This window comes from Columba livia, chromosome 5 (genome assembly GCF_036013475.1).
Source record: "Columba livia isolate bColLiv1 breed racing homer chromosome 5, bColLiv1.pat.W.v2, whole genome shotgun sequence".
In the NCBI taxonomy this organism is placed as follows: domain Eukaryota; kingdom Metazoa; phylum Chordata; class Aves; order Columbiformes; family Columbidae; genus Columba; species Columba livia.
Genome location: NC_088606.1, coordinates 53,247,264 through 53,259,541, shown reverse-complemented (window position 1 = coordinate 53,259,541; position 12,278 = coordinate 53,247,264). Strand labels below are relative to the sequence as shown.

General features: G+C 44.3%; 1 protein-coding gene across 11 annotated transcripts in view; it reads left to right on the top strand.

The window, feature by feature from the left end:
• OSBPL5 (oxysterol binding protein like 5) overlaps positions 1-11,387 on the top strand; it is a 187,661-nt gene extending 176,274 nt beyond the window's left edge. For all 11 annotated transcript variants that reach the window (XM_065065193.1, XM_065065199.1, XM_065065195.1 and 8 more), the window contains 6 exons: positions 2,730-2,866; positions 6,201-6,386; positions 6,924-7,062; positions 8,170-8,287; positions 8,917-9,019; positions 10,056-11,387. In XM_065065193.1, the coding sequence (XP_064921265.1) occupies positions 2,730-2,866; positions 6,201-6,386; positions 6,924-7,062; positions 8,170-8,287; positions 8,917-9,019; positions 10,056-10,191 (819 nt within the window). In that variant the 3' untranslated portion in view covers positions 10,192-11,387. The remainder of the gene's footprint in view (positions 1-2,729; positions 2,867-6,200; positions 6,387-6,923; positions 7,063-8,169; positions 8,288-8,916; positions 9,020-10,055) is intronic.
• The last annotated feature ends 891 nt before the right edge of the window (positions 11,388-12,278 follow it).

Sequence of the window (12,278 nt, the reverse complement as noted above, 5' to 3'; positions counted from 1 at the left end):
GTGCGATAATCGAAGCTGCTGACAGTCGGAGTGTGGGTGGCAGCGGGTGATTGGGAGGATGGGCAGCCCTTGGCAGGCCCCCGTGGCCGGCGGGGGCTGTGGGAGCCCTGTCCTGCCTCCTCCCGCCGTCCCCAGGGAGTGCAGGCAAGCAGAGCTTTCCGGGCCACAGCTCTCAAGGTCATTCACACTTCTGTAGTCCCATCCACCCACAGAGCGAGTAACGCTTGCACGCCCAGAGCCTGAGCCAAAGCTGGGACCAGTGAGGTGTGTTTCTGTCAAAGCCAGTATCACTATTTAGGGTCCCAGGTTTATGACAAGCACTGATGGAAGGAGACATAGTATGTTTTACGTGTGATTGTGACAATCATGAGGCTTCCTTTTGTCTTGTGTTTAATACTTCCCCAGCTACAGCAACATCAGGGAAGAACTTCACAAGGTTTTAAATTCATTATTTTTACAGCAAACGGTTATGATAGATGGTTATTCGTCTGTTCATGAGATGAAGGACGAAGAGACAGATTCTGTGGGGGTCTATCTGTATGGGCAGCTCAGAATAGTCAGCAGAGCAGGTAGCACCTTTGCACACCTACTACCCACAAGTGAATCACTGCAAGGTATCCTTGAGCCAAAACCCAGCAAGAATAAAGTTGCACATTGAAGGATGTAGACTAGAGTTTTGGTTGGAAACTCTTGATAACCGAGGCAAAGGCAGTGAGCCCTGGCTTTGGGCTGCATACTTAGTTATTTATCTCAGCTACGTTTAGACATCTACATCTTCATTATAGTTTAGCTATGCTCCCTTTCCAGTCCACAGAAATTGTCACTCCTGAGACAAGATTTTTCTCATTCTAAAGGAGGTATTTAGAGTAGGTCAGATGAACTGTGCTTGGATAAAGCTCATTCTATAGTGAGGTTCTAACCCCAGTGTAGGCTTTGGTATTGGACTCATCCACTCAGGCAATCTGTCTTTTTACATAAAAATCTAATGACTATTTGGAAATGGGGAGATTTGCCCATTCTAGGTGTATACAAGGAGATTTGGTCCCTGTGCCTGGGTGGCTTTTCCATTCTGAGCCCCCTTTCCTGCAGGATGAGCCTTGGCACTTGTGGGTTGTGATGGAGTGTGGAGTACCTTGTCTGTGGTGGGTCCTGCAAACACCATCCATGAGAACACGTAATCTGGCTCCCCTGGGGCATTGAGCCACATGGTTGTGTGCTGCTCAGCTTCCACCCTTCTGTGTTTGGGTTTTATCAGCCTGAAAATAATTTATTCCTCCCTTGTTCTTTGTGCTGGTTGTTTGTGGTGCACAAAATTAGAATGATGTAGAAGAGAAGTTTAATGGCTTTGAAAGGGTGGCTCCATAAGCTGCTGTTTGCAGTTGCATGCTGTGAATAGAGTAGCTGCTGTGCAGCATTAGGGACGTTGTTTGTTCTCCGCCCTCCCTGCTGAGAGTATTAGCCTGCTCTCCTGCGCTCTGCACGCTTTTCTCTGGCACCGTCCAGTTTCCTGACAGAAACCCTTGCAGCTGAAAGGCTAATTCTCTGCCTCAGGACCTGAAAACCCACCTGAATAAAGAAGGGAAGAAAATGCTTTTTAGCCCCAGATGAAAGCAGCAGTTAAGGGCCTGTATATATGCCCCTTAGAGATGCACGTAGTGATATCTGATAATGTCTGCCTGCCACCTCCTATCCACAGCTGGGGGAGTCTTGGGGACCTGAGATCTGTCCTAGAACTGGCACCTCAGGACATGCAGAGGAAGTCCTGAGGGAGACTTCAGGGAGGGACAAAAGTCCCTCAGGGTTGAAGGAGTTTCACAGCTGAAGATGTGGGAGATGGACTTTGAGAAGTGCATCAAGGGACTGGACCGTAGCAGGGGGACAAATGCAGCAGCAAATTAGGCAGTAACAGGCAAAGCCTATAGCCATGACTTAAAAAGGTTTGCGTGATATTCGTCCTATGTCCAGGCAGCTGAATGGCCCAGTGCTTATGCTGTTCAGCAGCTGTAATTGTCTGATTCATTCCACTTGCAGTCAGCATTGTGCTGTTCACTATGCACCCTGTAAACTACCCTGCCTGGCTCCATGACATTGCTGCATCTGGGAGGCAGCTTAATAATATTGTCTAGCCAGCCTCAGATTAGAGAAGTGCTGCTTTAAGAGTTGCCAGGTAAATTGGCAAGGAATAAGGATTGAAGACCCCTGGCATTTTGAAGTGCTAAATTAAATTCAGGAGCAAAAACCTGGCTAAACTGAAAAAAAAAAAACCCATGTGTAAGAGTATCTCAGCTTTAGCTGTCCTTTCTAGAGAGGATGGTATTTCAGTAGGCTCTGCATGAGATTTCAGCATTGAGGAATAGAAGAAAGGCTGGAAGAGGAACTAGGGATCTTATTTATGTGTGCTGGGTGGTACTTGGGAGGAACAGTAGGGAAAGAAGAGCATCTTAGGGCTTCTGTGAGTATGCTTGACAACACTAACAGAAGGGACTGGGTCTCTTTCTAGTTCTTCTCTGATTAATCCAGCCAGTGTTTCCAGGAATGTCTCTCTTCATTAGTTTTAGAAACTTTCAGGAAGTGTTCAGTGAGATTTAATGGGATAGAGGAGAAAAAGAAGCCTTCTAACCAAGCCCTATCCCCAGTCATCATCCAGAAGCAGCTTCCCTTTGTCAGGATTATTTTCTGCCTTGTACTTCTGATTGTCTTTAACTTTTTCACTTCATTTTCCTTGTCAGGATGGGGAAGTGCATATAAATGAGTTGAAAAACGGGAACGCAGAAATGTTCTGGAATCCGACCAGTGAAGTACGAAGGCAGAGACTGAAGCGCCATATTGTGCTGTTTGAGGAGCAGACAGACTTTGAGTCGGAGAGGTAAGGAGCTCTGAGAATGCCTCGCTGCTGCTTCCCCACTTGAAGCAGGGCTCTCATCAGAAGGCTCCAATTCCACAGTACAGTCCTGGAAAGTTAGTGACCTGCTTTGCCTGCACATATTACCCAGCCATTTACCTGTTTTTTTCTAGTCTATTAACTCTGGAGTATTTCCATGAAGTATAGCTCTGAATTAGCCAGGAGGCTGGGCTGAGAAATTGTGGAAGTTGTATTTTATCTGCTAAAATAACAACTGTCTCTGAACTCCAGACATCTTGAACAGAGTCTCTGTAACTGGTGGAACATGTTATGAAAGCACAAGATGTCAGTCTGAGGTTGGATGTCTTGTTAAGAAGGGTTATTTCAACCACAGGATCATAAATTAGGTGCAGGAATCAAGTGGAAAGTCCTGGCATGGGCAGAGCAGTAGTTTGAACCACATAACAGGATTTTATGAGAGAATGTAATTAAACAGAAGTTTAACCCTGCCTCATAATCTCAGCTGAGATCTCCAGTGAAGTCTGCACCAGTGTTTTTAGGGTAATCTAGATTACCTACAAATATTGTCCTGGCACACAATTTATCGTCCTGGCACACAATTTAGGAAATGGAAGGAATTTGACTTCCTGGTGCAGTGAGCATCCCTGAGCCAGTTCTTGAGCAAGAACAGTTGCAGCAACATCATGTGATGCTGGCTTCAAACCAACTGCTCCGACCATCTCAGCAATATGCTTTGCCAATACCAGCTAACATCCAGAAACAGCACATGCATTTGCTGCCTACATTACACTGGCCACTTCCCTGTGGGCATGTAATTTTGATGTTGCATCACATCACACCAAGATTCTCCTTCTTATGAATAAAGAAAGGGAGTGCACAAAAATAAAAACACATGAACATTTAGTTTGTTCTGGACTACAGTGGGTGTTATGGGCAACAAAATCTGTATTTGTAACTTACACTCATCATCACAGAGCAGAGCAGATGGCATCACATTTCTCTGATAATCTTCTGAAGAAGATTCTTTTAGAGGAGAAGAGAAATCTCAGTCTTGCAGACAAAGAATCTGACTCCCTTTGCTACATCAGAGATTGATAATGAGACACGCAGCCAGGGGAAAGAGGCAAAAGGAAAAATTCTAGAGATTCGTAACAGACATTCCACCGAGCTCCTTATAATGCTAATGATTGCATGAATAAATTACCATCTCATCCAGGTTATGTTCTATCTGAATTGCATAGTCTTTCCTGCAGTGCTGAAAATTGCTTATTTTCACGAACACTGGAGAGTCTCTGAAGCTCATACCATTATGCAGCTCACCATGGAGGGTCTCTTCCTCTGACACATGCAGCTCTTGATGGAATAATTTGCCCTTGTCAAACAATTTTGTGTGTGTCTCTCTGAGGTTCCTAGACTCTCTTTACACCACTGCATTCCTTAGAACTGACTCTTTACGCCACCACAGTATTTTTTCAGGACGTTATTTTCACTCCTCCCTCCCCTGCCCCCATCACTTTGAGTTTGAATTGAGTTTCCTTCCTTTGTTTCTGGGAGAAAAGATTAATACACAGGAAGATGGGAGTGACGTGTCAAATGTCAGGAAAGTGTTCCTCTGACAGTTATCAAAGAGGCTGATTTTTTAGAAGTGTTGTGTTAATATATGGTGACAGAAATATAAAGAAAGCATCAGTATCCCTTTTAAATTAAGAGCTTCACAGCAAGCTCCAAATTAAATGCAGTAATGTATTCATCTTCTAAATGAAGGACTGGTGTTTTTTGGAGCTGGGAATACTAGAACTGCCTGGATCTCCAGTGCCTATTCTAAGTGCTAAACCACTCAGTAATGTTTTGGGAGGGCTAGCTGCTAATGTCAGAACTATTTCCAATCTGAAATGAAGATTAGAGTGCTCTGATTAGAGGAAGTGTGGAGAGGGAAACCACAGTTTGGCTATAGTTAAAAATAAATAAATAAATGAATGAATGAATGAATGAATGAATGAATGAATGTAATTATTTTTCTCTTGTAAAAGGCGAATCCTCTCCTCTGGGCAGAGACTCAATGAGATATCATATGAAAGATCACATATCTTTTGGCATCTGACAACAAGTGCAAGTGAATGCTTACGTTCATGCTTACCATTTGTGAGCACAAGTACAGATCCACTTCTTGCAGATTGAATCAGCTTCCCACAGATCTGGTTGCTAATCCTATGTATAAGTACAACACTGCATGTGCAGCTGGAAGCTGTGCACATGAATTCATTTTCCAGTGCTTCTAAACTCTAAATATAAAGCCTTTGTTTCAGGGATAGACATTAACACAAAGGCTCCTAAATATAAATGATTGAAAAGGCAAGGACTGTGCCCTTGTGGCCAGGAAGGCCAATGGCATCCTGGGGTGTATTAGAAGGGGGGTGGTTAGTAGATCGAGAGAGGTTCTCCTTCCCCTCTACTCCGCCCTGGTGAGACCACATCTGGAATATTGGGTCCAGTTCTGGGCCTCTCAGTTCCAGAAGGACAGGGAACTGCTGGAGAGAGTCCAGCGTAGGGCAACGAAGATGATTAAGGGAGTGGAGCATCTCCCGTATGAGGAAAGGCTGAGGGAGCTGGGTCTCTTTAGTTTGGAGAAGAGGAGACTGAGGGGGGACCTCATTAATGTTTATAAATATATAAAGGGTGAGTGCCATGAGGATGGAGCCAGGCTCTTCTCGGTGGCAAACAATGATAGGACAAGGGGTAATGGGATCAAGCTGGAACACAAGAGGTTCCGCTTAAATTTGAGAAAAAACTTCTTCTCAGTAAGGGTGACAGACACTGGAACAGGCTGCCCAGGGGGGTTGTGGAGTCTCCTTCTCTGGAGACATTCAAAACCCGCCTGGACATGTTCCTGTGTAACCTCATCTGGGTGTTCCTGCTCCAGCAGGGGGATTGGACTAGATGATCTTTTGAGGTCCCTTCCAATCCCAAACATACTGTGATACTGTGATAACAGATTCTCCATTACACATCAATCCCCTCTAAAAAGGCCACTGACCTCAATGAGCATAACTATGTTTTAACTCCCACAGACAGCTCTGAAGATTTTGATGAGTATTGTAGGTGATGTTATCGAAGGGAAAGTTCCCCTTTTGTTCGGTAGATCATTGTATACAGCATCCAGTGTTGCCATGCTCATAATGTTCCTTTAATTTACAAGCCAAAACTGAGGCTGAGCAGTCCTGTTACAGTTCTTCTGGAAGTATCAAGAGAGCAGAAAAGTGTCTGCTCCAAGGTTCAAGCTGGCAAAATACATTGTCAGTTTTAAGGTGGTTTCTCTTGCTTCCCTGTTTATTTCTAGGCTTTGGCAGCACGTTACCAGTGCAATAAACAAAGGAGATCAACACAAGGCGACACAGGAAAAATTTGTGCTGGAAGAGGAGCAGAGGAATGCCGCCCGGGAGCGGAGGGAGAACAGCACAGAATGGAAACCGCTGCTCTTCAGGCACGACGCCGCAACTAACGAGTGGCGCTACAAATACGAGGAGTGAGTGGTGGGCCTGGGGGGTTATGAGCAGGCCTCGCTGCTTGAGTCCCCTGGGTTGCAAGCAAAGTTGTGGACCCATAATTTGGGTCCTGCCTTTCCCCAAACTGTGCCCTGGGCTTCTTCTTTCTGAGCTCCATCTCATTATTAGAATATATATCGCTGATGCTCTTTGGGAATAGCTGGAAATGGAGGCTTGGCAGTGGAAAATCTGCTGTGCCATTGGTGGAAATCCCTATTGCTGCAGTGAAGTGTGGAATCATTTTGCAGGCTTTTTTTTTACACTGTGCGAGCAGAGTTGATAACTGCCCTCTCCTCCCCTGGCAAGAAGGGTGAAGCCTCTGGAGACTGAACTCCCCTTATTTATTGCTAGGAAATGTGAACATAGGAGAAAGTATCTGTTACTCCTCACACTGCATCTGCAGAAACTCTTGTTCGTGTCAGGAGTGAATGCCCTGAGTGTGGAATTGGTGTATTGCTCTTAACACACCTGGTGGTATTCATGCTTTTCTAATGCTTTTTTTCCTTTGGCCTCAAAAGTTTAAGACCTTGGGATCCTTTGAACGACATTGCCCAATTTGAGAAGGATGGAATACTTCAGACCATGGAAAGACACTCATCCACAAGGATGTCAAACCACAAAACAACATGCGTAAACAATCAAATTACACGGCACAAGGTAAAAAGCCTGCTTTGGGGAATATAATATTCTTTAAGACTGTTTAGATACGGAGCCTTTTTCTGCAGCATTTTCATGTAAGCATGGCATAGGCTGAAAGGTTTGTTTGGGGTAAATACAGCTCATGACTCTAGACCTGCAGTGTTATACCATCATTAACTGCAAATCATTGTAATTCTTGGTTGACATATCCTATCTGTTTTGGTATTTTTCTTCCACTCAGTGCTAGTGACAGTGACTCTTATAATGGGTTTTGCACGACTGAGGTGAACTTTACTGTTTGGTGTTTCCAAAGCAGAAAACTTCCCATAGTGAGGGTGTGAGCAAGGTTTGGGAGTACACAACTGAGATCCTGCAACTTCAGTTTTGGTCTTTGCCATCTGCCTTTACTACTTACTTCCTCTTAGACAAGACAAGAAACCTTCCTCCATCCTGTCCCTTAAACAGGGATGATACTTTCTTATTTCATTGCATTTATCTTTGAAGTAATATATGTCATTCAGAAAATGCTTTGTAAATGTAGAACTGCTGAACTAGCTAGATATAACCTGTATTACACTGAGGAACTCATATCTTATTATGAACATAGACTTTTCTAATACCCCGAATCTGAACGTCTCTGGACATGTTTGGTTTACCCATTCAGGAGGTAGGGAGAAACTTTACAAAGTGCATCAAGAAGTTAGGCGTAAAAGTTCTGTGATGTTTAAATGTTCCCAGCACCTTCTGAGGAATCTTCCCCAGGAAATTTTATTCTAAATTTTTCTTCTTTTCATCCTTTCTCTTATGTATCTGGTTGGTGGGTATGCAACTCAGCAAAAGAACTACAAGATTCTTCACTAATATGAGTCAGTTAAAGCTACAACAAGAATAGCTTGGATGGGTGTCTTAAGGATGTTATTTGAGGAAATGCTTCTGTACGGGCATGTGTGTAATATCCTTAACTGGCTGCCAGGAGTCCAACTACCAGGAGTTGCTGAGAAAGCAATCAAACTTCACAATCTCACAGATACTCCCCAGCACCACAGATTAGTTTGCTTAAAGTTAAACACAAGAGTCTTCAATTTGACTGTTGACTGAGTCTTTTTTAATCCCTGTTTTATTCAGAGGTCTGCCAAAGACTGCAGGCGCCGCAAAACCAGTGATCAGCCATCTAACCACAGCCAGAACACAGAGAGCAGCTGTTCAACGCCTGAGTCGGTGCAGGAGCTCTCAGATGATGATGGCAAGTATTTGGGTATCACTGGGTCAGGCTTTAATGTTCTTCCCTTGGTGCCTTATTCCTTGAGCCAGACCTGGGACATTTTGCAGCCCAGTTAATGTCGTGGGCCCATACCCCACAGGCAAACACAGAGAATGTTTTGCTTTTCTGTTCTGTGTACATACTTTTTCTGCCTTATGCTATTCATGCCAACAAGGTCTTCTCAACTCCTGGCACAAACACGTTGGAAAAATACACTGAAGTTCCAGTCAACAGAGAGGAGGCAGGCTTCATTTCTTATTCCCTTTTCTCAGCCTTTGTTGGTGGTGACCTTGAATATTTCAGAGATGAGGACAGGTGTGAGCACTCCATTGCCCTGCCCTCAGCTGAGAAGAATGCTGCAAAAATTGTTTACTGAGAGCCAAGAAGGAGCCCCAGGCCACTATCGCAGGACTTGTTCCATTGAGCTGTGTCTTTGGGGTGGAAGAGTATGTCCCCAGTCTCCTTCTCCCCAGGTTTCCTCCTGTAAATGTTCCCTCTGGCTGTGACAATTTGATCACAGCCAGCCACTTGCTGGGTGAACCTAGTTTGTGTTTCATCACCATCACCAGAGAGTGATGCAAAACACAGTGTCCTTCAATACTTTGCTGTAGGGTTTGAAAGCCTGTGCGCTCAGTGCGGAAAAGAGATGAATCACCTGAAGGAAATTCATTCAGCCGTCTTATCCTTACAGAGAGCCCAACAGGACATACACAGGTAACCATTTTCTCTCATCAGATGAATCATCCTAATAGGCTAAAAATAACCTGTGGCCTTTGGAGCGTCCTTATCAGCTGCAGGGCTGCAGTTAATCACTGTTTCAATAAGCAGCCTATTAACACACCGGAAGGACAAAGCCATTCCCTCCTTGAAACAGTGAAGAAATCTCTTTCTCTTAAGACTGTCTTTATGGGACAATAAAGCATCACCTCAGCGTGTTAAGCTGTCTCTTGGCACTCCTAACTGCAAAACAGCTGCAGAAGTTGGGAAGGGCTCAGCCAGATCCTGGCTATACATAAATCTCTGCTAGGCAAGAAGGTGTTTGGGTTTCCCTTCTTAGCAAGCATGGTATGAATTTGCTCTGGTTGCTGCAGAGATGCAGGCATGTGGTCTCAAAACTGGGCTCCATGAGTGCAAAGCACTAAATTCCTGCTTTTTGTATAAAATGCTATTTGCTGTTTGAGGTAAGTAGTGAGCACACCTGTGTAACATACTGCTAGCAAAGGGCTTTGCACCACAGACTCTTGTGGGGACGGCAGGGGAAGTATTAATTGCTACATCTGCTCCAGTGAGCCCTGCTGATTCCCCTCTGCATGAGTATTATCCTGCCCTCCCGAGGCTTCAGTGGGGTGGGATCACTTGGGGCCCACCATTTCTGGATGTTGGAGCCATTGGTGATAGGGCTTTAGCTTTTCTGTGCTGCTCTTGGGGGTGTCCAGTGCAAGTTCTTGTATTTGGGAATGTTAGGGCGTAGGTTTGTGAGTGGGTGCTGGATGAAGCGATTTCTTGGGGTTTGTGCCCTTAAACCTTGTTATGCCAACCAGCACGCTCTGCCCAATCCAGTGTCAGCCAGGAGTACTTCTCTTTCTGTTCAAAAGCGGGGAGGTGAAGTCTGCAGGGCACAGTGCTGTACCCATGAGGGTGTCTCTGAAGTGTGGGGATCCCTCCCTGTGAGGAAGCTCTGGGTACGCGCACACGTGTGAATGCACACCACCCTGTGACACCCAAATAAACATACTGCTTTCTTTTCCAGAAACCTCAGTGCTCTGAACAAAAAGTCCTTCCACAGGAAGGTCTCTTCTGAAAGCTTCCTCCTGGACTCTCGCTGTTGGTTTCTCCTCTGCATCTTTCTTACGTGTCAACTATTCATTAATTATGTCTTCAAATAAAATCACTACGTTTGGCAGCAATAATGATTACTGGCTGCAGGAGGGGGGCCACTCACGCAAGGAGCCCAGCGAGGCACCAAAGCACTTTAGAACCAACGCGGCAGAGGTGGAATAAAGTCGAAAAAGGAGGTTAAAAAGGGACCTAGGAACCTGCAAAACATTGTTCCTGCAGATTATGTCATTTTTGCCTTTTACATGTACATCTTCAAGGACCTCTTAACCTGTACGGGCCTTAATGCTGAAGCCAAATGTAGCTTTAATTGTGCAATTTGTTTTCTATGTCTTGTCATTTTCTGATGCAATTAATAATTAGCAGTATTGATACCCCCAAAATGGTAAACTCCCCAGCATTTTGGGAAGGTCATGCCGGCCTGGTTCATAGCTCTATGAGTGAGGGAGTGCAGTTGGGGAGCTCTAAAGAACTGATGTCCACAGTGCCTATCCGGCTGCATTTAATTATGGGAGGGAGCATACTTGGTCCAGAAATTCCACCCCCTGGGATATTAAGTCATGATCTGTTTTGTCAGCGCACACACAGAATGGGACCTCAGGATGTGTTTTATTTTCCATTCCATGGGAACTGTAAATATGCACAATTTCCTAGAGCCATTCCTCTTTAGGAAAGGGGAAGTATTCAGTGAAAGCTCCTCGTTTGGTTACGGAGCTGACTGGTGTCCTGGGCCCATCAAGCGTAACCTCAGACACGCCTTGTTCGTAAAACCTGGTGACTTATTATTGTTGTTATTATTTGCTATATGGCTGTTTTATAAAGTCACACACTAGCATTGTAGAGAGGAATCCACTGCTCCAGGAGAGGTGACGACGGGAGTGCCATAGGTGTACGAGTGTTTGGTCGTAGGCACATTTATTGTCAAAGGTCAGGAAGGAGGAAGGTTTTGCCACTGCATTGTTCAACTCTGTTAATAGTCTTCCTATTTTACACCATTTTTTAAAGATTTGCAATATTTTCTGTAGACTGCGGACAAAACTAAGCCTTTTTTTTCTGGCCTGAAGTAGTTCCAAGTGGTAAGTACTGCTATATATACAGCCTTAAAATACTTAGTGGTGGTGCCAGTCTGGACTATCTTTCAATGTAAATGTTTCCAAATTTTTAAGTACATTCCTCGTCATATTCCCCAATTAGGGGAAACCTGTTTGTGCTTGATATGTTGAAATAAAACTACACACAACTTTCAGTAACAGTGTATCTGAGAAATTATTTGTGTGTTTGAACTTGGTTTTGTGTTTTGTAGCATTTTACATGTAAATAACTCTTAGGCCATGCCTTTTAGAGGAAAGGCTACAGAAGCTACAGAATCTCAGGCATAGGCCATAAGTTAGAACAGCAATAGCGTTTTTATGCCCCTTGGACTCAAATTGGCCGTGTCTTCCATTTGTAACAAGTTCCTCAAAATAGAAAGAAGTGGTTGCTTTGATTTTCACTGTTGTACATGTAAATACACAGACTTGCCTTGGGCTTAGAAAACCTTTATATTGAGGAGGTAACTTAATGATAGAGAATAGATAGTTCCATGGTGAGAACCACAGCTCTCTGGCATGGACAGGATCAGAGCCAGCATCCAGAAACTGACACTGAAGAAATAGATCACAAATCATAAAGGGTGAGAATGAAATAATTATCAGCAAAAGTCTTCAAAAGAACAAAGGATTCTTCATCCTTGAGGAAAGTCAACATTATCAATCCAGATTGGATGCCTTTTTTGTGGTATAAACCTTGGTGAGAGGATGTCCCCCTGACCTCTGCCTGTGAGAGACTGTCCAGCCACTATGCTGAGTCCTGTATGCACCTTCAAAGTGTTCGCTCCTCATGCTGTGCAAACACACCTGCTAATTTCCTGCCTAAATCTCCCCTTGAATGCATCAGCAAGTCAGCACATCTTTGTCCTGTCAGCACAGCTGTCCTCATCACACACATCCCCCCTTGAGACCATGGACTGGAGTTACTGATAGGAGCCTCTCCTCTGCTGTGGGGAGATGTATGTCTCTTGGATACAGATGTATTCTGGGTTTGAGGAATAGTTACTAAAAAAAAAAAAGAATCCCCAAACTCACCTATACTAAAGAGA